The sequence below is a fragment of the Camarhynchus parvulus genome, chromosome 4A (assembly GCF_901933205.1).
Source record: "Camarhynchus parvulus chromosome 4A, STF_HiC, whole genome shotgun sequence".
NCBI lineage: Eukaryota > Metazoa > Chordata > Aves > Passeriformes > Thraupidae > Camarhynchus > Camarhynchus parvulus.
In genome coordinates this window covers 17,520,879-17,547,434 of record NC_044600.1, presented here as the reverse complement: position 1 = coordinate 17,547,434, position 26,556 = coordinate 17,520,879, and the positions used below count along the sequence as shown (strand labels likewise).

Here is a 26,556-nt window from a genome sequence, read left to right as displayed (position 1 = left end):
GTTTGCCATTCTTCCCTAATCACTAAAAATGCCTTTTTAGTCACGTAAGGATTTTTTAACCTAAGGATTTTTTTAGTTTTACCTCGTTGCGCTTCTTTTATGGCAGAATAAAGTTATGAATGTGCTTTTATCTGACTCCTGGCTCAACGGACGGTATGACCCTTGAAATTTAAATACGATGTCTTTTCATCCATGAACACGCTCTGATATCTCTGTATTAAAAAAAAATATATTCCAATGAGTGCATTCATCCCAGCCAGAGAGCTCTGCCGACTCTGAGCCTGCTGCTTTTGTCATGGCTCAGGTCTCTCCTTTTTGGTGGCTCTGCTGAAGGCAGAGGGGAGAGAGCCAAAGCTTTCCAAGGAGGGACAAGTGCTTTAAAACACAACTGGAGCACCAGGACGTGGCATTAAATGGGGCATGCAAAGGGATTTATTTGGCTGCTGTGACCCTCCACAAGTGCTCTTATTCCAACCTGAGAGGAAAGTGAATCTCCTGCATGCTTGGCAGCCTGGGGAGGGGAGGCTGGTGCTGGCACAGGTACCACCAGCACAAAGGAAAACCCCCAGGTGGGGAGGATGGAAAGGAACAGGATGCCTTGGAAGGAGTGGGGTGCCTGCCCGTGCCAAGCAGGAGGTCAAAACCCCTCTAATTTCACTCCCATAAGTTTTGTGCTACAGGGGCCCTAGGGATGGAGCCATCAGTGAAGGCTGAACAAAGCACAAACTGCAGCTGGAGCCTCAGAGCACTCCCAGGACTTTAAACCTTTCCCCAAAGACTCCCTAACTCCAGCCAGAAGTGCAATGCAATGCCTGTCATCATCTTCAACATGTATGACTTGGGAAAGGCCAGACTGGCTTGCTTGAAAATGGTTAAAAAAAGGAAATAAATAAAAAAGCTGATTTTTGAGTCCCTCCCACCAGTCTTCAGATCAGAAATGCAGAGGTGGTATCTTTTTCCTTAAGCACCAAAACAAATTAACCAGTGCAGTTCCACTTCAGAAGTAAAATAAAATAAAAATCAGCTTGGAGCTGACAGGAAGCATGGAAAATTTGAGGATAAAAGAAGAATGTCTGTGAATGCTGTAAGACTCAAAGAAGGGGGAGGCAGAAAGCTGAAATTCAATCTCAAAAGCTGCGTTCAATAGGCAAAGCTGCTATTATATAAAATAAACCCTCTCTGGGCGTTTCTTTAGGTTTATGCTTGTGTGAGTGAACTTAACTCTTGGGAAATACAAATGCCAAAACCTGATCTGGGGCTCCATATCAGCCTAAAATCAGGCCTGTGTTCAAGTGATGCTCCAAGGGAATACAGTTCACACAGAAAATGCTGGAGAAGCAAAACCACTTTTCCCAGTTTTCCCTCAGCATCCACCCAACAGCACATGGGCAAGGGGAGGTGGCAGCTCCAGAGCTTCATGCTGGCTCCTGGCCTTGGATTCAGCAGCAACTCCCACACAGCAGTGTTCAAACTGAAAGTTTAAACTGACAGAGGGGAGGCTGGGATGGGATGTGGGGAAGGAATTCTGAGCTCTGAGGCTGGGCAGGCCCTGGCACAGGGTGCCCAGAGATCCCTGGCAGTGTCCAAGGTTGGATGGAGCTTGGAGCAACCTGGAATAGTGGAAAGTGTTCCTGCCCATGGCAGGGGTGGCACTGGATGGGCTTTGAGGTCTCTTCTAACCTAAAGCAGTGTTATGTCTAATTAAAGCACTTCTATAGCCCTTTTTAATTGAATTCCATGGAATTGGTGTGAGGCTCTAAAAATCCCCTCCTTACTGACCAGGGCAGCACTGACTTTGTTGTCCCCTGCATCAGACAAAGGGACCAAGGCTACAAAACCCCTCTGCAGCTCCAGCAGCTGCAGCTTCACCCTGGGTAGTCAGGAAGGGGATGGGCTGACAGGGACAGAACCTCCCAAATTACATCCCAGGGGCAAACAAGTGTGAGCATGGGCCTCACCTGCCACCAGCACCAGCTGTGGGGCCCTCATGGGCACCCACGTGGCTGGAGCTGCTCCAAGGTTTTGGCAAAGAACATTTGTCTCTCCCACCTTGTACAGAGCTGACAGAAAGATCTGAACATATGTCAGAGGACCAAGTCCTTGACATCTAACAGGATCAAATTTATATATAAATAAAATCTATCTATCTATCTATCTCAAGATTTATGGGCCAATACAAAATGTAAAAAGCCATGAAATTAAACATAAAACACACTGAAGAATGAAAGCAGCAGGCTCTGCCTCCCCTCTGCATTCACTGTGGCCAGAGATTACAGTCCAAATGACCTCAGAAAATGCTTGGAGGCTTATTTATTTCAATCAGGGTTTCAGACAGCTAAGCACTGTTACTCCTAATTAGTTATTCTGGGAGCAAATATAGAATCAATGAAAGAGATACAAAGTTGGGCATTGTGGGAGGCTGCTGCAAGGGCTGATCCTTCCCCACCTGGCTGGTGGCTCCCAGGAACCTACCTGTGTGTGCAAAAGGGGTCACAGGATAGGGAATCCATGTGCTGGGTGATGGGACACAGGCAAGAGCGAGCTCACAAATCCAACCTTCCCTCCCCACTAATCCTGGTTCTTTTCTCCCACCCAATCTCTCATTTCCCCCCAGTTTGTAGGGACTAAGTATCCTTCAGCTAAATCTTGCTAATATTGGCTAATGGGATTGTAATGCCAAGAGAGGGGAAGATTCCCAACAGATGGAGGGGCTGTGAAGTCCTGGATGACTTTTTTCCCCCGAGAAACCAAACTAAAATCTCTAATTCAAACTGCATGTGCACACAAACATTTCCAGCCATGCACAGGTAAGAGCAGTTCTTGTTAAGGCCTAAAAAGGTGTAGATTTATGGCTGGAATGATTCCTGGGCAGAAAACACCCATTTACTCCCCTGCTCCACATTGCAGAGATACCCACAAACTGCTAATATTAAATGCACAAAAGGAATTAGGAAAATAAGTTGGCTTCCAAGTTGTCGCTGCTCCCTCATGTACCATAATTAAGTTCCTTACCATTTTCTTTCACCCCATTAATCAGGATAGTTTCTTGGTCTTCTGAGGCACAATCCTGCTCTTGTTGGTCATCCATCAATTTAACCTCTTTCTGTTCACTCCATGCCCCAGTGCATCTGGCCAACCTGCACATTTCCAGAAACACAACCACAGTCAGTGCAATCCCCAGGATCAGCTCAAGGAGCCGTGAATAAAAAATAACAACAATAAACCACCCCCACACAGCCTCACACGCTGCCTGCAGCCTCCTTAAGAGGACAAATCCAATTTATTTAGGCTCTCAGCTTGTCACTTTTCCACTCCAAAAGCCAAGTCCCATGTATTTTCAGCGAGGTGAAAATGTTGTGGATCAGCATTTCCTTCCCCCAGGTCCTGCTCTGGGAGGTGGGGAGGTGCTCAGCACCTCTGCAGGACCCTCACATCACCCAAAATTGCTGTGCAAAGGCACATGAGTCATGTCCAGCCAGGAAAGGTCATCCACCTGCAGATGGATCAGTGCAGAGATGAAGGAGAGGACTCATCCCAGTTCATCAACAGCAACTCCATGATGGAGCTGGAAAAACCCACAGATGTGGAGTGACAGCTGCTCACCCTCACTATCAGCCCTTCCAAGCACTGGCAGGCATGAAAAACTTCCCCAGAAAGCATTTTTTGTGGAAAAGAATCTCCAGTGTCACTGTTCACCATGAGGATCCAGCCCAGATCTTCTCATTCCTGCACTGAGGCCCCCCCTCCCTTCAAAGCCACCACCTGCCTATGGAGTGATGGGGCTGGAGCCCAGGCATGCTGGCACTGGAGAACCCTCATCAGGGATCCTGACTGACAGAATTTCACCTCTTCGACTGCAAATCCAAGTCAAAATCTATTTTATGCTCTTCTGGCAACTCAAACTCAATTTTTTCTCTCTCACAGAACAGGTACTACATTGCAGGATTGGCTTAGGTGTTTTTTCTGGGTTTGGGGTTTTTTTTTGTTTGGCTTTTTACTTTTCACATCAACATTTGTCAGTGTCTGCCGTTCCCACAGCACTCATTGCCCTGGGGTTCAGCAGCCAAACTTCATTCATATTCACATTTGCAGTGGAGTCCTCTTAATTAACGTGAAATCTTTACAACCGCCTCAGTAAGTGAAACCTTCACCCAACTTAAAGATGTTGTGACACCGAGAGGGAGATAAGAATAACAAGCATCAGTAACTCCATTCCTTTGCATATTTAGAGGAATATTTAACTAACCCCGAGAGTTTTCCTTTGATGCAAATCCCCATCTCAGAGCTCTCCAACACCAGCCTGTTTGCTGCGGTGAGACCCCAGCACCCTCCCCACAGCCTGAGCTCCCTCTGTGCCCTTTCATTGCTGACATGCAGCAGGAGAGGCTCCAAAAGCCAGGCCAGAGATCAGAGTTATTTTTCCACGAAGGAGATTAATGTCTGAGTGTGGAAGGTGCTCTGCATCTGCCACTGACAGGCTGCAGCCTCGTGTCTCCTTGATAACATCTCCTGCCTGTTAAATGTGCCTTAATTAAGAGAAGTATTAATAAATTAAGTTTTTAGAATATCTATTAATGAAAATATTAATAAAATATTGTCAGCCTCGGGAGAAGCAGAGGGGTCTCAGGAGACCAGAGAAGCACCACTGGCTGCACACATGGGCCAGGGGGGCTGCTGGGGAGGGCCCTGAGGGGTCACGGAGTGGTTTGGGTGGGAAGGGACATTAAAGCCCATGCAGTGCCACCCCTGCCATGGGCAGGGACACCTTCCACTGTGCCAGGCTGCTCCAAGCCCTGTCCATGAGGAAGGAGTCCATCTTTCCTTGATTGTGATGGACACTCAAGGGCCAGCCCTGCAGAGAGCAGGAACAGACGGGACAGAGCAATGAGCACGAGGCAGCCGAGCCAACAGGCACCAAGGGAGAGTTCACAGACCCTTAATCTCATAGTTTATGATTTTTTGGGATGTCTGTGCACAAGGGGGAAGGAAGCACACCACGGATGTTCCTGGTGGATGAGATGCAAAGGCTGGAGAAGACAATGAAGGCAAGGGGATGTGCTTGGGGACAAGGCTTTTCCCTGACTGCAGTGACCCAGAGAGCAGAGCTGAGCTCCAGAAAAAGCAGCTGGGAAGAACTGAGGAGGGTCCAGGTGGGCCATGCTCCCACAGGGTCAGACAGAGTGCAGTACAATGGGACAGACAGCCCGAGTTTGCTGAGACCTGCTGAACAAGGGGACCTTTGGGAGCAGTGGGAGACCCAAAAGGGACTGGGAGAACCAGCAGCAACTGGGAAAGAGAAGCTGACAAAGGGGCTGGGTGTGATGCAGAGCAGGAAGGAACAGAAGGCTGGGGATAACACAGAGGAGAAGAACAGCTGGTGCCAGGCAAGGAAAATGAAAGCCAGAGAGGTCTGGGGGATAAGGGCAGAGAATACACTGGGTAGCAGGAGAGCACAGAACACAAGAGTCATCTGTGGTGAGGTACAAAAGGGAGAGAACATAAATTTCAGATGGTGTCAGGCCACTGAAGAGAGGCACTGCTGGGGTCAGGATATTATGGAGAGCTGGCAGGAAGAAAATCAGGCACCAGCTCTAAGTTTGTGAACTTGACTGGAGCCAGAGTGGATGGAGGAAGAGGATGGTGGGTGGAAGGGACGTGGGGTCAGATGAGCTGCAGCTTCTGGAGGAGAAGGGCAGGAGCACAGAGGGGCTGCCTGTGCTTCAAGGACAGGCACAGCACACTCAGGCACAGGGAGGAATTCAGAAGCACTTTTGCTGATTGCACCATGGACTTCAGGGCATTGGGCTGCTCAGATCACAGCTGGCAGCACACAGAGTCACTGGCCAGCAAGGAGATGGAGGGGAAGGAGCAGCAGGAAGCAAGCAGTGGAGCTGAACAATAATCCAACTCATTTTAAGCACAAGATGGACAAATTAATGGACAGAAGGGCAGGATGCAGAGCTGGGGCAGCCATACCCAGGGCTCACTGACCTGGAGAAATCCCTTTCAGCCCTATTGCCCAGGTCAGGTGAAAGTCTGCAAGTGCCTCTAAAAACCCTCAGCATCACAGCTGAGGAAATTCCCCATTCCTCACAATTCCTGTCATTTTTCCCTATTTCTAGTGCTAACAGGGCCATACAAAACCTGTTAGTGACCAGCCCATGTGCACACAAACACAGCCCCACAATGGAGCCTCTGCCACAAACCTCCTGCTGCCTTTGAGCAGGTCCTTCATCCAGGGAGCCAAGAAACCCAAAAGATGCTTTTGTTCTCTTTAAAAAACCTCCTGAGACACTCAAGAGGTGTGAAGGGTGTTGGTGCTGCTGGAATGAAGGCAAACATGGTTAGAAAATGATGGTGGAGCTGAGGCTCCACCAGCACAGAGCAAGGGCCTGGTGGAATGTCCCTTCACCATCCTTGGAGTAAAACCACATTATTTCTTGTTCTAGAAATTCCTAGAATTGCAGAACCCCAGAATGATCAGGGCTGGAAGGAACCCTTGAACAGAGAAGGAAACACCCAAATTGCAAAGCTACAAATCCTGGACATGCTCCCTCACTCACCTCCAGTCACATAAATGATGGAGCTGCTGCTCACTTAAGCCCATCCAAACTGTAGGACTTAAGCATGTTCCTGCTAACACGGATTCTACAAAGACAAAAGGGGAAATGCCATCCTTTTAAACAACCAAAAAAATAGCATCTGCTCAATGGCTGCCCTCTACAAAGGGAGCAACAAGTTGCTTTGCTTCTTTGTCAGCCAGGAAATGCCCATTTTCTGCTGCAGCTTTTCTGAATGGATGTTTGCAAAGCACACAGGCCCATCACTGAAGGTGGCATCCCCTTCAGCCTCTCCAGCTGCACAGATGCCAGCCCAAGGAGGAATTGTGCCAAGGGACCTGCTGGAGAGGTTTCCTCCCCCTGCAGACCCTTCCTGGGGCAGCAGCAGTGATCTGGCTGATGGCATTTCCCAGCAGAGCCAGGGATGGTCACAGGGACGCCCTGGATGCACTTGGAGGGGATAAAACAAAGGAGTTGGTCATGATTGCCACAGAATCCAGTGCCTGGCCACTTAAATCTACGTATCTACATCTCAGTATAATCCATAAATACAAATATTTATCCCCTGCTGCTTGAACATCACCTCATTCATATTTCCTGGCTATCACCATTACACCATAGAGCTCAATACTCTGCCCAGGCAGAGGAAGGGAAATAAATCTACCAGGTAAAAATAAGGAACAGCCCATGACTGGAAGCCCAGCTGCACACTGGGAATTCTGTGAGGTGGACAAGGTTCTGAGCTGGCTGTGGCTGCTCTGGAATTCAAGCTGCAGGAGTGTTTCCCCTTCAAGCTGAACAGACAAAAAGCCACTCACACCCAGACAAAACCCAATGTGTATTTACACACAGCTTCCACATCCTGAGTGCTGTAGCTCACGAGGGGAGATGGAGAGGGAGTATCCAAAGTGAAGGAGAATCTTTTTATGGAGGAGTGGGGGAAGAAAGCAAAGAAGAAGAAGAAGCTGTACCTTCTTTTCCTGCAGAATTGTGAATAAGTGCAGGTGCTCTATATATGCAGTTGTATCTTTCAAAAAAAAAAGAGCTTTAGAGAAATTAATTACATGTCAGAGCCTCTGACAGGTCTTTTAAGAATTGTGATACTTTTGAATGAAAACATTATATACTTAAAAAGAAATACCATGTAAATGTCTCTGAGATATTTACAGTCAGTGGAGTAATAGTAGGAGAGGATTCAGCTCTCTCTGTGGATGGGGGATGCTGAGCACACCCTGCTCCTCCCAACCATGCTCCTGCCCCTGCAGGACCTCAGCAACTGCTGCAGAAGCTCAGAGCAGAGCCAGGAATTGGCTGGGAACACGACCCAAGCTGTCCCCAAAATGCTGAGCCACCTGTCTGTCTGTCTGTCTGTCCCCTCCACCCCTGAGCACCAGCTCCTCCCAGCAGCAAGGACATCATACACCCCTCCTCCTGTGCTGCACCTCTGCAGAGGACAAGAGCCAGGTGGTTTTGTGCTTGGTTGGTTTTTTCTTGGGTTCTTTTCCCCCTTTTTTCCCCCTTTTTAGTCCCACAGCAGGACACAGGACACAAGTTCCCGTGGAGAAATTGTGGTGAGGCAGCACCAGAAGGCACAGCAATGGCAGGCTGGTGGCTCACTGCCCTCAAGGATGCTGTTTTCCCACCAGATCCTGAAATCCCCTGATCCTTTTTATTCCAGGGATGCCATTTGAGCCTTGTTTTTTCACTAGAATTCCATAACTGGGGGATGAAGTGCTCAAAATTTTCACTTGCCAGCAAACGAGGGTGCATTTTAATGCTAACAGCACCTCTCTGACTAAGGCTCTGTTTCCATGAATTTACCTATGCCAAGGGTCTCTGATTTTTGCTGAAATAAGGAAAAAATGCAGAGTACCTGAGGTTCCCACATCTGGCAGGGTCAGAATTCCTAAGGAAATGGTTCCTAAGTGTGGAACCATCTCCCCCCTCTGCCCAGCACCAAGTGCTGCTCCAGTCCACCAAAGGGATGCTGGACTTGAGGTTCTGGTTTCAAAGCTCTTTTCCCAGAAAAATCTCACAAGGAAATTGCATCTCCCAGCAGCTCCCTGGGCTTTTCCTATCAATGATGGTGAGCACACCAGAGAAAAGCCCAAGTGAGGGAGAAATAAGAAACAAAGAAGGGTTTTGTGGGTCAATCCCAGCAGTGAGACATCTAAAACCCTACAAGAATGTAAGGCCTGACAGAACCAGTGTTAGCTGAGAATAGGTTCAGGTATAAATACAGATAAAAGCCTCCAATTAGGAATAAATCGGGTAAATCGGGGGGGGGGGATAAAGTTGATTAAAGAAAAAGGAGGTTGCAGAGAAAATGGAGAACACAAAACCCATTAAAATAGGAAACAATTTCAGAACTGGTGTGTTCCCAGAAGGTGCAAAGGATGGATGAGTTGTTAATATTCATAGCAAGCCTCCACTTTCCCTCAGCTGAAAGCAGATGCAACAATTACTGCAGAGCCCAAGCCCCAACTCCAGCAGACCCCCAGATATGATATTAAGAACAAGCTATTTAAAGCCAGCTCTCAAATAAATGACAGTTTCTGACCTTACTCTGGGAGGACATAAGGTGTGAGTGTTTCAAGACCTGTCACAAACAACTTAAATGCAAAAGGAAGGAAGTGAACAAAATTACAGCCTTCCTGACAAAGCACACGTTAAATACCAAAGGAGCTCTCTCTGTAAATGTATTCTCAGCCATCAAGAGCAGCAGTGTATCACAAAGGGAAAAAGGTGGCAATTAAAATCCTGGAGGAGCTGAAACGCATGAGGGAACATCTGAAATGTGGAGGGCTTCAGCACAACACTGTCCTGGGTTAGGGAAGGCAGAGCTGCCAGAGCCCAGGGAGGAGAGCTCCAAAATGCAAAGCAAGGAAGGGAAGAGCCCGGGCAGAATCACTGGAGAGCTCGTGGGGAAATGGAGAACAGAGGGACTGAGGAGGTGGAAGGGAAAAGGATGGCCCAGGGCCACAAACAAAGGCTGTGGCCTCAGATGAGCACAGCTCCACTCCACATCCCCACAGACAGCGACCGAGAACCTGAGGAAACCTTGACGATTCAAGGGAGGAAGAATTAAATATCCCTTTTTACCAAATGTGGGATGAATTTGCACATGGGGCAGGGTAAATATTCCTGTGGGAATAATGAGGAAATGCAGGAGCCCAGGAGGACCTCATGAGGGTTTCAATGAGTGCACCCCATTCTGAGGACAAGAAGCATAAAGAGAATTCCTGCCTACCCTGAGCAAGGGAGGATGATTAAGAAGAGTTGCTGGGGGTTTTTTTTGGTCATCCTCTCATATTTTATAGAAGTGGAAGGAAATGAAGCAATAATTAGTGTCAGCAGCTGCATAGTTTTGAAAAGCACTGGCAAGTGAGGGGGAGATTTTCATCTCTTGAAAATGAGTAAGAACACAAACTTTGGTTTAGCTGCGATGGCCAGAAGTAAAAACATTTCTAATTAATAGAATCACAGAATGGTTTGGGTTGGAAAGGACCTTAAAACTCATTCCACTACCTCCCACTGTCCCAGGCTGCTCCAATCCCCAGTGTCCAGCCTGGCCTTGGGCACTGCCCGGGATCCAGGGGCAGCCCCAGCTGCTCTGGGCCCCCTCACAGTAAAGAATTTCCTCTTCATTCCTAATCTGAACCTCCCCTCTGGCAGTTTAATCTCTCTCTGTCCTGTCTGGAAAGCCTCTCTCCATCTTTTTTCAAAGCTTCCTTTAAGTAGCAGAGATGCCCAAAGACAGCCCATGATGTTGCTTTTTGCCTTTTCTCCTTAAAAGCAACTGTATTCCAAACATGTCGTTTTCACTCCATCTCTGCATATGAAGTTAAAATCAGAAATGTTAAGGGCCTGGATTTCTGAGAAAATTAGAGTGGAATGATTGAAAACTCCGACTCTCATAAATCTGCAAAGGTTGAAAATTCAGCAGGATCGTGGGGTATTAACCTCACAAAAACACGAGGACTCTCCAAAGCTAATTATACACCAGTCTGCTCTAAAATAACAGAACCAATAAAGAATAGTTTGGGATGGAGATTTTTTGATGGGCAGAATTGCTTCATTTAAAGGAACTTATTAGCCAGATTCCCTTTCTGCTGTTGTATTTATGGACCCATTGACAAACCAGTGTCTGAAAAGCCTAACAAACTCTTCCTGTGAACCTCATCAGGAAATAGGAGAGGCCAAGGTCAAGTGCATTAAGATTACAGAAGCTGATGAAGAAAGGGGATGTTTCAGAGTCCCTCACACACTGGGTTTTATGAAATAACTCAGCTGAAGAAGGGTGTGTAAAATTTTGTTTAGAGACATGGATTAATGCAGAGCCAAAACAGCACAAAGAGTTGGATTTCACAGGGATATGCTGAAGAAAAGTCTCAGTCCTAAATTTTGCCATTGCCTCTTTCCCTATGAGAAATATTCTCTTATTTTCCCTGTTAAAAAAAGAGCACCAGGTTTAAAAAAAGAAGGAGGAAAAGAGGAATATTTTTTTTTTCTGTACGAATTTGTAATATATTAAAGTTTGGGCTAAGGAGGGTAATTAGGCTGGTGCCGGAGGAGGATGTGAAAGCTCATCAGGATATTTGCAGTAACCCTAGTGGGGTAAACATTTCTCTTTTCTAATATCTTCAAATTAGAAATTTTATAGGAGAAAAAGAAATTTTAACAAATCTCATTTGTCTCTTATTAGCAATTAGCCAGCGTGGACCCCGGATAAAAAGTGTTAATTTCTAAAGTACACATAATTTTCATAAAAGCACAGACAGGAAAGCAAACGGCAGAGTGCTTGGCTTAGGCACAGGAAGGAATTAAGATGGAGCAAGGGAGGAAGGGCTCATTCCTCCCATGTTTTACTCAAAGAACTGGTCCAGGGAGCTGCTGTGCCCTTACTGTGGGACATGGAATCCCAGGATTGTTTGGGTTGGAAGGGACTTCAAAGCTCATCTTGTTCCCATGAGCAGGGCCATGCCATGTGCATGTACATCCCAGGCCATCAGCTTCAAGAAACTAAAGATTGCCAGAAAAGAGGCAATGGTGAGAAATCCTCCCAAAAAAGGGTGATGTTCCACAGGGATGTGGAAGACAAAATCCCCTTAGACATCATAACCAAGTTTCTAGCCAGATCCTTTGAATATTCCTGAACAACTCCCAAGTTTTATAAGGATTTTTCCTTTCTATGTACATATAAATTATTGCACTGATAGCAGATGGGCCCTTCCATACGATTTCCTTTTTAAAACTTCCAGCTTCATGCAATTCCTGCATGTTCCTTGTGCTTGGAAAGGAATGCCTGTGCTTTCAGCTCCAGAGCACAAAGCTGGGGTTACTTCTGCTCATTTGGTTTTAAAACTTTTAATTACACAAGCAGGTAGCAACTCTTAAATACATCAGCACCATCATTTTGCCCTGAGAAAACCTCGGTGCAGTGGCTCTGCCTGGCAAGGTGAGCCTAAAAGTGAGCCACACTTTGGGAAAACATGCAGCACCTACTGACTTGGGTTTATTTTCCTGAGTAGTTTCCTGCAGCTGACACAGCTGGACCACAGATTTTCCAGGTAAAACAGCTTCCCAGTCTCATCCTGTGAGAGGAGCCAATGCTTCTGACTCTAAAGGGAATCAGGGGAGGTAGGAAAAGGAAATGATCAAAACACTTATCACACCGAGAAAAGAACTTATTAGGCCCGATAAGGAGTTGGAATTGATGACAATTATAAGATACCATCCATTTTTAGCTAATAATTCAGAAAATGGATGAATTATTTGAGGAATAATATGTGATCATTTATTTAAAGACTTAGACTAATGTATACGCTGGAGGAAGCGGGCTGAGGTTGTGGGAACACTTTAACACTTCCATTCCTGGGTGGTTCTTCCTTTCCACTCAAATGCAGAGATTTAATAGCACTGGATTTAGTTTGAGGGTTACAGGGCCCCTGTAGAAAACATCAAGCCCTTTGCCAAGGCTGTTTTATACACAACCTACTTTTCCTCCACTTTCCTATTCACATGTAAGAAATCCACCAACATTTTCCCTTTGAGAACTCGTTCATTTATTCAAAATTCCCCACAACAAACAACCCCATCCCCACTCCACAGGCCTGAGCAGATCCCACAATTAGATGGAAACAACAATTAAATCTAAAGCCACGTCTCTCAATTTTACTTGGGAAGGTTTTGGGTTCCGCCGAAGGTCGGAGGCGATTTCTGAAGGGAAAATCCCACATTAGGAGAGATTGCATCTCCTAAGATCTCAGCCCAAATCTCCATCTGTATCCAGGTAACAATCTGGAATGCTGATATTTAAAGGGAAAAATATCTGGACAGCTGCCCCAGCTCCCTGGGAAGCAATGTTTAGTTAAAGTCTTGGATATCACTGAAAGAAGATGTGGAGATGTCACACTGAGGCTGAAGCATTTTTTCAAGTGCTGAATTATTCACCCGCGAATCTCAGATGTGAAATCCAAATGCTCCGGTCTTGCCCCGGCTTTAGACAATGGCTAATTCCTTTCTGTGCCACTGCAGGGTCTCTTCATCAGCTTTCTTTCATCTATAATCACAGCCAGGTCATGGATTGTTAGTCATATTCAGTGCAGAATTCAAACCCTGCCACACCAATCAGCCGGGCCGGGGCTCCCCCGGCGTTCAGAGCGCGGCTCTGGGGGAGCCTGGCGCGGCCTCACAGGGCACAGGGAGCCACAAACCCAGCAGCACTTCCCCAGCCAACAGGGATGAAGCCCTGAGCTGGGAGAGGACACAGAATGTGGGAACCCAGAACATCCCTCTGCTGTCCAGGACCCCTGCCAGGGGTCTCAGAAGCCCTGGCACAGAGCCCAGAACACCTGTGGGTTTGATTATGACCCGTGGAACAAACTACCAACCTTAGATGAAGACCAGCAAGCCACAAGAGTTTAGGTAGAATAATAGTGAAGTTACCACGGGGTGGAAAAGTAGATTTTGGGGTTTTTGGTATGGGGGTTCAGGAGGCAAGATGGAGGGAACTGGGTGTGTGCAGCCTTTCTCCTTCTTCTTCCTGGCCTCCATCTTCTGCTGTGATGTTGGCACTTACAGATTGGTTAGAGTAGAAGCTCACTGTCTAACACAGGTGATGGGTATTGGGAAGGAATTGTAAACATTGTACACGTAGTTTTTAGTATAAAGACATAACACAGCCCCAGGGGCAGGCAGAGTGCCTGGAACTGTCCTGCTGGACGGACCTCAGCAGGGCAGGAGAAAGAATTTTATAGATAAGATACAATAAACAACCTTGAGACCGAGAAATGAAGAGCTCAGACTCCTTCTTCAAGCACAGGGCTGGGAAAAGAGACTTTCTAACACATCTCGGGGTCACTGTGACCAGCTAGAGACCCCAACAACAGAACAACCTGGGGCTGCCAGGGATCTGCCCCAGCATCCCACCTGCAGCATCAGACACAGGGGAGCACAAATCAAGGCTTGGGTTGGGTTGGAAAGGATCATAAAGATCAGCTTGTTCCACCCGTGCCATGGCAGGGACACCTTCCACCATCCCAGGGTGATCCAAACCCCATCCAACCCAGCCTGGGGCACTGCCAGGGATCCAGGGCTGCTCTGGGCACCTGTGCCAGGGCCTGCCCACCCCAACAGGGAACAATTCCCAGTTCCCAATCTCCCATCCATCCCTGCCCTCTGGCAGTGGGAGCCATTCCCTGTGTCCTGTCCCTCCATCCCTTGTCCCCAGTCCCTCTCCAGCTCTCCTGGAGCCCCTGGAAGGGGCTCTGAGCTCTCCCTGGATCCTTCTCCAGGTCAACACCCCCAGCTCTCCCAAGCTGGCTCCAGAGCAGAGAAAGTCAATATGTTTCTCCTCTATGTAAATGTAGTGGGAAGAAAAAATCATAAAGACAGGCATTTATCAGCCTTTGCTGGAGGTGTTACTTTGCATATCAAGCCATGAGGATGCAATTGTTTCATTAGGACTTCGCTGGTGTTTGTAACGTTTAATGAGTCTTGGAGAACAGAGGAAGAAAATACTACAGGCACTGCCGCAGCCAAGATAAATAGGTAAACATCCCCTGCCTGACATCAGTTAATGCATCACAGCTCTGCTCACTTAGGGCAGCCATGAAATCAATTCTCCAGTAAAAATAAAAAACTCGTATCCCAATCTGAGCTCACAAGGCGAGGGACGATGTGAGGGAGGGAAACTTCAGCTTGGCTGGAGGCTCCAGGCCCCTCTTTGTCCCCTCCTCGTGCCAAGCCCTGCTGAGGGCTTTGCTTTCCACAAAATAAGGGTTTTGTCATTTTTCCTCAAAATAAACAATCTGGCTTTTTAAAAAGTTTTTCAGGAGTCAGCAGCAATGTGTTCCCAGCCTCTCAAGGACACTTCAGTGTCACTTCCAAAGTACCCCAGATAAATTGAGAGCAATGATGGAACTGCTAAGAAAATGTCAAACCAAACAAAAAAAAACCCAACTTCTCTTTAGCAGAGCTAAAACACATTTTAAATCACTTCAAATCCCATCTTATTTCTGGCTACACTTCTCAGCCTCCCACTGTAAAGAGTAAGATCTCAACAAAGTCAAAACCCAACTGAAAACAGCTTAATAAATTCCAGCTGAAGGATGAATTCATGGTTTTGTACCCATTCCCCTGGAAAACCAAGACCAGATAACACACAGGATAATGCACCTTGAGGTTCCTCCCTTGGGTGGGCTTTGCTCATGTCCCCTCTGTCACCCACCTGTGTCACCCTGACCCTCAAACACCTGCCAGGATTTAAGGGGTGACCTCCTGTTGAAGATTGCAATGCAAGTTGTTTTCCATTACCATCTGTATGGCAGATTATCTTTGTCAAGTGGGCAGTTTGCCTTATCTCTCTCTTTGAGTGCTCACAATCACTCCTCCCTCGGGAGAGGACATCTGCTGATAACAGCCATTGAATGTCACTGCATGGCTGATAAGAACTACAGCATCCCATTGGGAGATGTGAGCCCAGAGGGAGGAGCCAAGCATTCCTGCCTGGATATAATCTGAGATTCTGGAACACCAGCACGGCTTCTGCACGGGATTCCCCAGAGGAACAGCAGCTGCCTCTTCCCCTGGATCTTCAGAGGCAGAGACTGCACCTTTCTCCAGGATCCCTGCTCCAGCAGAACCACCCCTGACACTGCAGGAGGGCTGAGCCACAATTCCAATGGGACTGCTGCCAACAGCCTGACCCACAGGGTGTCAGGCTGGGTTCTGACTCTGGCAGTGTTGTTTTAATTACTGCATTGTTTATTTTATCCTTTTATTTTTTTTCTTTTCCCTATTAAAGAACTGTTATTTCCTGCTCCCATATTTTTGCCTGAGAGCCCCTTAATTTAAAATTATAGCAATTAGGGAGGGGTGGGGAGGGTTTACATTCTCCATTTCAGGGGAGGCTCCTGCCTTCCTCAGCAGACTCCTGGCTTTCCAAACCAAGACACCACCCTTGTGCAGGTCCTGGCTATGAGTCAGCCCAAGGGGCAGCACACCTCAGTTTCCAAGGGGAAGATGGATGTGATGGACCCCAGAGCTCCCCAAGCCAACTGAGGGCAGCGCACCTCAGTTTCCAAGGGATGTGATGGACCCAGAGCTCCCCAGACCAACATCTAACAGAACATTGGCTGATATTCTTCCCAGACCCTGCAAAGAGCAGGGAGAGGGGAAATGCAAAGGGAAATGGAGCCCACGGGCTCTGGCTTGGCAGCAGAAACACCAGCAGGGAGGAAGAGTGCCATGGATGTGGCTGCACGGTGCCATCTGTGGTGCTCCAGCAGCTGCTGCCACTGCTCTTGGCCCGAGGTGGCCAAAATCCAGCAAATTCCACCCTCAAAGGCAGTGCCAGCGGATGAGCAGGGCGCACAGTTACCATCTGAAAGAGGAGAAAGTCACTCCTCTTCTCAACCTCACCTCTAAACCTCCTAAACCCAGCCCTGCTGCTGGGATAAAAGGAGGTGGGAAGGGTGTGACACAAGGAGACACAGCCACCTCCAAGGGATTCACCAAAATCCCTACAACGCCTCCTTCCCTTCCAGCCTCCACAGTCTGGTTCTCCACTCTGCAAGGAGAAGGGGTGCAAGGCAGGAGCTTGGGGATCCTGCACGTCACAGAGGCACCTCAAATCCTGCTCAGACTTCACAAAACCATTCAGGGCTTTTTTGGGCAGCAGCTTCCATCTATTTTGGGCTCAAACTGATTGGCAATTTTGAAGAACGCGCTGCAAATTGCTCTGCTAATCACAGCAGCTCCAGCCATGGAACTGTATTAAAATAACATCAGTGCTGAGACACAAAGCTGAGATCAGCCAGGGAATGCTGAGCTGAGGCTGCCTGCTCTGGAGCCATCATCCTGCCTGCCTGGAACGCTGCAGCCTCCCCAGCTTTTCCTTGCTGATTCCAGATTCCAGCTGGCTGCTCGCATCGATTCAACGATAACAACACTCAGGGTTTCAGTATTTTCAGAAAAGCAAGTGGTTTTCTGGTGGCCATGGCCTTTCCCAGGCTGCAGGTGCCTTCCCAAAGCCACCCAGGCTGGCACACAGGGATCAGGCTGCAGCTCTGCATCTCTGACATGCTGAGTGTCAAGCACACCTGGGAAAGGCCATTCATCTAGCTGAAAAACAGGGATCTCTCCAAGGAAATATCACAGACACAAAAGAAGAAGATTTAAAATTCCTCTTATACCAAGTTGTCTCTAAATCCTTTTAGTGGAGGCAGGGAGAGACAGGGCTTTGTGACAAGGGGGAAAGGGTCTGCCCTGAGCATGTGGGTGCCACTGTCTGACCTCAAACCCTGCTCAGCTCTGCCTTCCCCCAGCTCTAACCCAACAGAGCCTTAGGGAGCACCCTCTGTGGCCTAACAGCCTGCAAGGAGGGCCTGTGCCCCCGTCCTCTGAGGTGAGGATGGATGGATCCCCCCAGCACCTCCCACCAGGGTCTGGAGAACTTGGGGCATCAACTCCCACTCCAAGACACAGAATCTCCCACACAATGAATGGAGACACAAGGAGGGACACAATGAGACTGTGACACTGTGTTGTCTTATTTTCCAACTCATCACTTCAGATTTCTAATGAGATAAAATTAAAACTTTCAGTTGGATAAACCAAAAATCATCATTCAAACTCCAAGCAGGGCCACTCACCCAAGGCTGGTCCTGGGCACTGCCATGGGTCAGGCCAGGTTGTTTGCATTCAGTGTGTGCTGCAGAGGTGGAACCTGTGGGAAGGGGCTGTGCTGCATCCACGTGGGACAGAACCAGCCAGTGTGGGGCTAACAGCTCTTCAGGAGATGTGGATTAAAACCTTCTGGCAGAAAAACAAGTCTCCCATGTGCAGAAGGGTGTTCCCACCACTGACTGTCCCAAAAAAACCAATGAAGAGGGAAGGGGAACAATGCTCTCTCTGCTGGCTGGCAAACACAGAGGTGGAAATGGAAGGATAAATCACCCAGCTCCCCTTCCACCATTTCCCTTACACTGGTGAAATATCCTCCACAATGGATGGAATCGAAGTCCATCACCAAGTTCAAGAACACATTTAATGCAGATCTATTCATTTCAAGGAGTGTCTGCACAATGGACAGCTTTCCCCTTCAAAAATTATTCCAAACGGCACGCTTGCTTTTCATTCTTCTGCATCTTAACATTTAAAAAATACAGCACATTTGTAATGAAGACACATGTTGCATAAACCACAGCCTGCTCTAAAAAGTAGATTTCACAAAGACTTGCCACAGTACAGGGACAAGGACCACTTGTTGATAAATTACTTTCACTCCCACAGTGGAAAAGTCATATTTGTACCCAGCGTAAGTGGTGCTATTGTTGAGCAATTTGATGGAAGTCCAGCAAGACACGTTGTGCAGGTTTTTATTTAACCTCATTTAAATCAAATTAAGCAACAGGGGTGGTGTCTGGGGACAAAGCAGAATCCTGTACATAAATGAACCAAACGTATCACTGAGTGCCACATCCAGTCTTCCCTTAAACACCTCCAGGGATGGGGACTCCACCACCTCCCTGGGCAGCCCCTTCCAGTTTCTGATCACCCTGACTGTGAATCATTTTTTCTTCATGTCCAACCTGAACCAGATGAGCTTGCAGCTTGGAATCAGGTAAGCTTTACAGTCCCTCCCAGCCCAAATCACTCTGTGATTCCACGATTTGCTGATGGAAAGATTTGGTACCCCTGTGTGACGGTGGTCACAGGGGTCTTAGGATGAGGGAAGAGATGTAGATCTGACTGACTCCATGTTACAGAAGACTTGATTTATTATTTTATTATATGTATTACATTAGAACTATACTAAAAAGAATAGAAGGAAAAGTTTCATCTCAGAAGGCTAGCTAAGCTAAGAATAGAAAAGAAAAGAATGATAACAAAAGCAGCTGTCCCAGACTCTCTGTCCGAGCTAGCTCCGCTGTGGTTGGCCATTAATTACAAACAAGCACATGAGACCAATCACAGATGCACCTGTTGCATTCCACAGCAGCAGATAACCATTGTTTACATTTTGTTCCTGAGGCCTCTCAGCTTCTCAGGAAGAAAAAATCCCAAGAAAAAGATTTTCATAAAAAGATGTCTGCGACACCCCTGCAAGAGTGACACATGTCCATAAAAAAGGAAATAACAACGAAATCCCTCTGACCATAGAGCCCGTGTGGGAACAGAGCTGAAAGTGAAGACATTCAAACCACACAAGAGGCTTTTAAAAATCAAAGTCAGGGTAAAAGGTGCATGGGGTAAGTGCTGCCCAGGGACAGGAGCCTGGGGTTTGCTCCCCCTGAGCCCCAGGGATCTGTGCCAGGGAAATGCCATGCCCACCCCAAAATGAGGAGGTTCATTTGGAAGATTTAGACTCCTGAAAATTAGTGCAGAGCTCCAGATCACAGAGATAACAGGCTGCCTAAAACTGACCTGGGATTTCATTAGAGCTGATAACAGTGGGGAAAAAAACCCTTCCCAAATGTGCATTACAAATTCAGTCTGTAGAAACTCTTTCAAAGGTATCTCAGTTAAAGCAAACCATGTGCAGGCGTTTGATTTGCACAAAATCAGGGATTCTGCCTCTGGGAGCAGCAGCTGGTGGGCATGGAGGCTGCAGGGAACGTGGAGCTGAGCCTTTGCCAGGAAGGACAGGAAGGAACAGAAATCTTTGTCCTGGTCCTGGACCTCTGGTGAACTCAAAATCCCAAAGCAGAACTGATCAAATCTTGTCTTTGGTGAAAAAAAACACAGCTGGAACATGGGAGTCTGTGAACTCCAGCATGGAGGGTGACCATGGTGGATGAAGAGTGGTGGGCAGGGCGCAGAGATGTGCTCACTGTCACTGCAGCCTTTCTGCTGATGCAATGGGGAAATTTTCCCGACTGAAGAATGGGAAAGTGGCCTGGAGACAGGGACACAGAGTCACAGAATAGTAAAATGCTTTGGGTTGGAAGGGACCTTAAAAGATCATCAAGTTCAACCCCCTGCCATGGCAGGGACACCTCCCACTGTCCCAGGGTGCTCCAAGCCCCAATGTCCAGCCTGGCCTTGGGCACTGCCAGGGATCCAGGGGCAGCCCCAGATGGAAGATGCTCTGGGCACCTGTGCCAGGGCCTGCCCACCCTGCCAGGGAACAATTCCTGCCCAATATCCCATCTATCCCTGCCCCCTGGCAGTGGGAGCCATTCCCTGTGTCCTGTCATTGCAGGGCCATGTCTCACATCCCTCTCCAGTTCTCCCAGAGCCATTTAAGCACTGGAAGGGGTTGTAAGGTCTCCCTGAGCCTTTCTCACAGGACAGGAGTTACATGATAGCAGTTACATCACTTCATCACCTTGCTGACCTCCTCTGGACTCGCTCCAGCAGCTCCATGGCCTTCCTGTGCTGGGGACTGCAGAGCTGGAGGCAGCTCTGCAGCTGGGGTCTCACATCAGCCACCACTGTGAAATATCCATCCTTTATCTTAGCAAGAGAGCAACAACCCACTGAATAAACTCCAGAGCAATGCATAAATTAAGTCCTAAACCAGTCCTCTAGCTGTGCCCGTGGCTCTTGTTTAAGGAAAAGGCATTAGCACAGCATCTTAAAGTCACTTAGAGGATTCCTGGATATTACCCTGGCGAGGTGACGCCGCTAATGATGCTGCAGGCAGAGTCTGTTTTCCCAGCCTGGATGTTAAAAAAAGGGGATTGGCATGTCCAAGTATATTTAAAGCACAGGGGACAGGCTGCTCTCCCAGCAGGACAGGCCCTGCAGCAATCCAAGGCCAGGGCTTTTGGCTCGCCACACTGGAGAGGTTAATGGGGAAGGTGCCGGCTGGCGGCTCCTGGCCCGTTTGCTAAACCCACACGATATCCCTGCTAAAAACCTCTGAGCAGGAGCTGATAAATGGGCTGTGCTGAGCTCAGGGCTGCACAGCTCACGCTGCACCCCAAGAAATGGGAGTGGTTTCTAAAGGAGCCAATTTAGGCTGGGCACGGCGAGGTGGAGGCTGTCAGAGCGGAGCTGGCAGCTCCGCAGGCCCAGTGCCCATTCCAGGGGCTGGGCTCTGCCCTGGGAGGTTCATTTGCAAGTTTGCTGGTATTTAAAAACATTTTGGGGTTGGAGTGAGTCCAGAGAAGGGAATGGAGCACCAGGAGAGGCTGAGGGAAATGGGAAGGGGCTCAGCCTGGAGATAAGGGGGATCGGGGGGCCCTTGTGGCTCTGCACAGCTCCAGACAGGAGGGGACAGCTGGGGGGATTTGGGATCTTATCCCAGGGAACAGGGACAGGAGGAGAGGGAACAGCCTCAGATTGTTCCAGAAGAGGCTCAGGTTGGCTATTTGGGGAAATTCCAGGGCTGTCCAGCCCTGGCACAGGAGCCCCCATTGATGGAGGGATGTAAAAGCCATGTGGATCTGTTACCTGGGGACAGGGTGAGTGCTTGGGGGAGTGGTTGGACCTGACAGTCTCAGAGGGATTCTCCAGCCTGAATGAGGCTGTGGTTCCATGACTGTGCAGGAAAACCAGAGCTCTTCTTAGTGGTAAGCAGAAACCTGAGAGCTACAGCCTGCCTCCCCCCTGGTTTAAAACAATTTATGGGATGGATTGAGGGCTTCTGCTTTGGGTTCATCCTCACCTGAAAAACACAAAGGTCTTGCCAGAGGAGTGACTTATCCCAGCAAGAATTAAGTGCTGCAGAAAGGAAGCAATTAAACCCCTCACAGTGATTCAGTCCATAAAACATTTTCACTGCTATTTGTCTGGGAATAATTTGCCAGAAATGACAGACCCCACTTATGTGTGTAATGGGTTTTGGAAGAGGTGGGAATCCCCTGGGATGAGACACCCAGGCATCCTGTAGTGCTCTGATTCTGCACCCAGCCCCAGCCAGGGCCCACTCCTTGCTGATCTTTCCAACCTTAATGATTCTCTGAAAAAAAATCCAAAAATCCAGATCCAAGGGAGGAAGGCAGCAACTGAAAAGCACAGCTCAAGGTGGAGACTTCCAAGGCTCACATCGACTGAAGACATCTTTAAAATCTGAGAATATAAAACATTTCCTGGCCTTTTGTCTTTAATAGAGAGGCCTGTATCAAGGAGATAGCCCATCACAAACTGCTCTGGTACCTGAAGTGGCTCAGAGAAGAGGGGCCAGGCTGGGGGTGCAGAGGATGCTCCCCAGCCCCTGGGCTCACTCTACATCCCTGAGCTGCCACTCAAACACCTGGGCAATGACAACCAGGGCAGGGAGTGATGCCTTGGGAAGGCTGCCCTGGAACAGAGGCTGGGCAGAGGTAAAGAATAAAGCAGGGATTTATTAAAAAGCCTCAATGGATGCACCTTGGGCAGCACAAGAGCCCAGCCACAGGCTGCACCCAAGATGAACCAAAATGGTCACAAAAATCCCCAACTGGTCACAGGGTCTCTCCCTTTTATAAATTCTGCTCCATTTGCACATTGGAGTTCATTGTCCCATTCCAGCTCTAGCCCATGCAATCCCATCCTTCTTGTTTTTCTCTCTCCAGCCCACGTGGTTTGTGCAATTGGTGCTGAGATTTGGATCATTTGTCCCCCCAGCTGGAGCAGGAATTGTTTTGTCTCCTGCTCTGTGCACAGAGCTCACCATCCCCTCATGTGAAGCCCAGACCCCACACTAAAGCAGCACAGAATGTGAAAAATAGAAAAGCTGAAACCTGAGGCCTCAGGAGGAACTGGGCAAGCACATCTCCCAGTGGTGATTCTGGTTCCCAGCCACCTTTCAGCCCCACACTGCTGCTCCAGGGGCAGCCGCGCTCCCTCAGGAACCCTCCCCAGTGCATCAGCCCACGGACAGGCAGGAAATTTCCATGTGCAAGCCCTGTAAGGTTCATCCAGTCCAGCTCTATGCCTCAGTCTGCCAGATGACAAACGTCCTTGGCTCCCATTTACTTCAAGATGTGCTGAGAGCCTTTCAGAAATTAAACCTCTTTATTCCGAGGTAAATGACGCATGTTTTGCTGCACAATCTCCTTCCCTATTATCCCCCATGCCCAGCACTGAATGCAGGTGTCACAGATGGTGCAACTCCATCCCACTAAAGGGTTTTTGCCCTCCTTTCTTGGAGCCAGGAATATTTTCTCTCAATAGCAATCAGATCTCCGGGTTGGATTGGCTCAGTCGTGTCAGGTCACTGCTGCAGCTCCCCTGTCTACCAGCACAGATTTCTTTTACTGTTGCTTCTCCTGGCAAGGATCTGCCAATATTTTATTAGCAGATCCCTGGTGTCTGTTCTCTGGATGGATGGGGAGGAAAATGACAGAGTTCCTCTCTCTCTTTGGGCCTGCCTGTGGGAGGGAGGTGAAGCTCCGCAGAATTCCTGCTCGGATTGAAAAGGATGGGATCAGTTTGGAACTCAAAGCACTTCCATGGTTTTTTCACCCAGGTTAACAACCCAGCAGCACTGCAGAGGGGAAGGATTTTAAATTATCTAAATTTAGTGCTTGCAGCTCGCCCTGTGTGATCAGCTCTGACTGTTTGGTGTCTTTCTCCTGGAGCTGAGACCTGACGTCTCACCTGAACCAAAGCCTGTGTCTGGCCCACCAAACTGTAAAGAAATCCTTGAAAACATGAAACAAGTGTGACTTAGAGGCTCCAAAACCCCAGCACATACATAAAAGAAATCAGGATTTACTTTTTAAATCACATGGTTTAAGCCAGTGTCACAATTTCTGACCATGTGAGGATTCACCGTGTTCCTTATCTTTTACCATTTATCCAGTCTGTCCACATTTTTCCCTGAGTCCACCCTTACACATTCACAGTTGCTACAGCTCCTGCTCTGATTTACCTGCATGATGTCACCATTGCATTAAATGGTGTTGGTTTGCTTGGAACTGTATTGTTCCCCTCTTTTTACAGAGGTTCAAAAAAATCAAAAAACCCAGTTCTGAATGGCAAATTAAATTTGACTTAAAATAACATGCAAAGAGCAGTTGTGTTTGGGCGCAATTCCCCATCAAAGGTCCTTTTAACAGGCACGAGCCCCTTCTCACTTAACAAAGTAAAGAAATCCAAAGATGTACAAGAGATTTTTCTTGAAAATCTTACAACATGTAGATGCATATCCATAAAAATATTCCCCAGCAAGTTAGAATCTACTTTTTAAAACCACAGCTCTAAAATGGCTTAATGGATGAAAACCATTTTTGGTTTTCTGTTATTTTTTGGGGGCTTTTTTTTGGTTTGTTTTTTTTGGGTTGTGTTTTTTTTTTGAAATTGCATCTGGGCTGACAGCTTGAACACTGAGCTGCAGCCTGTGAGACAGAAATACCAACTCACAGAAGTACCAGCAGTGCTGCTCCCAGTCGCTGTCATGATCTTAATCAAAGAGTATTGTGATAGAAAAAGGGACTCTGGTCTGCCTGCCTTTGGCATATCCTAAATATCAGTGTCCACATTCCACATGATGCAGTTGGAAAAGAGAAATTCCCTCTATGGTGAACCACAGAATGGTTTGGACTGGAAGGGACCTTAACGATCATTTTATTCCCCCCCTGCCATGGCAGGGACACCTCCCACTGTCCCAGGCTGCCCCAACCCTGTCCCAGCTGGCCTGGGGCACTGCCAGGGATCCAGGGGCAGCCCCAGCTGCTCTGGCCTCTCCACCCTCCCAGGGAAGGATTTCTCCCTGATATCCCATCCATCCCTGCCCTCTGGCAGTGGGAGCCATTCCCTGGGTCCTGTCCCTCCATGCCTGGTCCCAGGTCCCTCTCCAGCTCTCCTGGAGCCCTTCAGGCACTGGAAAGGGCTGTAAGGCTTCCCTGGAGCCTTCTCCTCTCCTCCAGCTCTCCCAGGGTGGCTCCAGAGCCCAGGTCTGTGTGTGGCAGGCTCAGTGCTCCCACAGCTCCAGCCTATCCCTCTGTGCCCCAAAGCCAGCAGGCAGCCAAGGGGAGAAATGCTGCCCCTTGTCCTTCCCCTCTTGCCATCCCTGCCCCAGAACTGCTGTCAGGAGAAAGCCCTGGGCAAAGGAGATGTCCATTAAATATCCATTATTCACCCCCACTGACCTCCTGTTTTCCCCAGCCAGGTGCTGCCTGACCAGGTGGGGTTCCCCTTGGGGTTACACCAAGCACCAGCAACCCCACCAGGACCCCAAGAGCACCCCAGCAGGAATGACCCCACCTAAACAGCACCTCAGGAACCAAAGCAACAACCTTTTGATGCAGCTGGTGGTGGCACCTCATGATGCTGGTAATTACTCAATGCCAGCTGTTAATCCAGGTGTGAAGGAGCAGCCACCTGGGAGCATCTCAGCTCAGCAGACCCTGCCCTGCTGTCACCCTTGTAGCCTGGGCAGGATCCAGCCCTGCAGGGCTCAGAGCCCCACAGGAGCCCTGCTGGGAAAATGTCACAGTCTCATTTGTGCAGAGCACAACAGGTGCTGCAACACAGGCAGGGAAACAGGAGGAGGAGGAGGAGGAGGAGAGTAACTGTGGTGTTTGTGAGGGTCCCCAGGATGAGGTGAGAGATGAGAATTTGACTCCATGTTCTCAGAAGGCTGATTTATATTATATTATATTATATTATATTATATTATATTATATTATATTATATTATATTATATTATATTATATTATATTATATTATATTATATTATACTTTCAATTATATATTATTATAGGTTATAATATTATAATAATAAATTATTATAATATTATATTATATTATATATGTTATATATTACAATATTATATTATATTGATATATTATATATTTACATATATATTATATGCTATAAAGCATTATATTATATTATATTATATTATATTATATTATATTATATTATATTATATTATATTATATTATATTATATTATATTATATTATATTATATTATGCTATACTAAAACTATACTAAAGAAAGAGAAAGGATACATCAGAAGGCTAGCAAAGAATGAGAATAAAAACTCGTGACTGACTCCTCAGAGTCTGACACAGCTGATGGTGATTGGTCATTAATTAAAACCAATTCACATGTTCGGATAAACACTCTCCAGACCTCATTCCAGAGCAGCAAAACATGGAGAAGCTGAGGCTTCTCATCTTCCCAGGAGAAGAAATCCTGGTGAAGGGATTTTTCAGAAAATATCATAGTAACAAGTAACACCAGCAGGAACACCTGGACAGGCAAGGGAGAGGCTCCATGTAAATCCTGTGTGAGTTCCAAGGGAAGCAAACAAGGTGAGGAAACAAACATGGAGCTGCTGCTTCCCCCTGAGTGCCAGATGCAGAAATAGCTCAGGCACGTTCAGATAATGAAAGCACAAAGCGCAGAAGTGTCCCTGCCCCACACGGCCCCCGTGGCTGCAGGCAGGAGGGCTGGAAGAGGCTTTCCCTGTGCCAGGCAGGCTGTGCAGGAAGAGCTGCGATGCTGCGTCTCCCGTGGCTGACAGGGCTGTCACAGAAAGTGTTTAAAAACCTCACACGCCCCTGGGAATCTGTGCCACTGGGAAAAAGCAGGAGGAGCAGGGCTCTGA

General features: G+C 47.8%; 1 protein-coding gene across 1 annotated transcript in view; it reads right to left on the bottom strand.

Moving 5' to 3' along the window:
- NEXMIF (neurite extension and migration factor) overlaps positions 1–26,556 on the bottom strand; it is a 163,950-nt gene that overhangs the window by 5,031 nt on the left and 132,363 nt on the right. The window contains 1 exon segment of the mRNA XM_030967345.1: positions 3,013–3,137. Within this exon segment, the coding sequence (XP_030823205.1) occupies positions 3,013–3,088 (76 nt within the window). The 5' untranslated portion in view covers positions 3,089–3,137.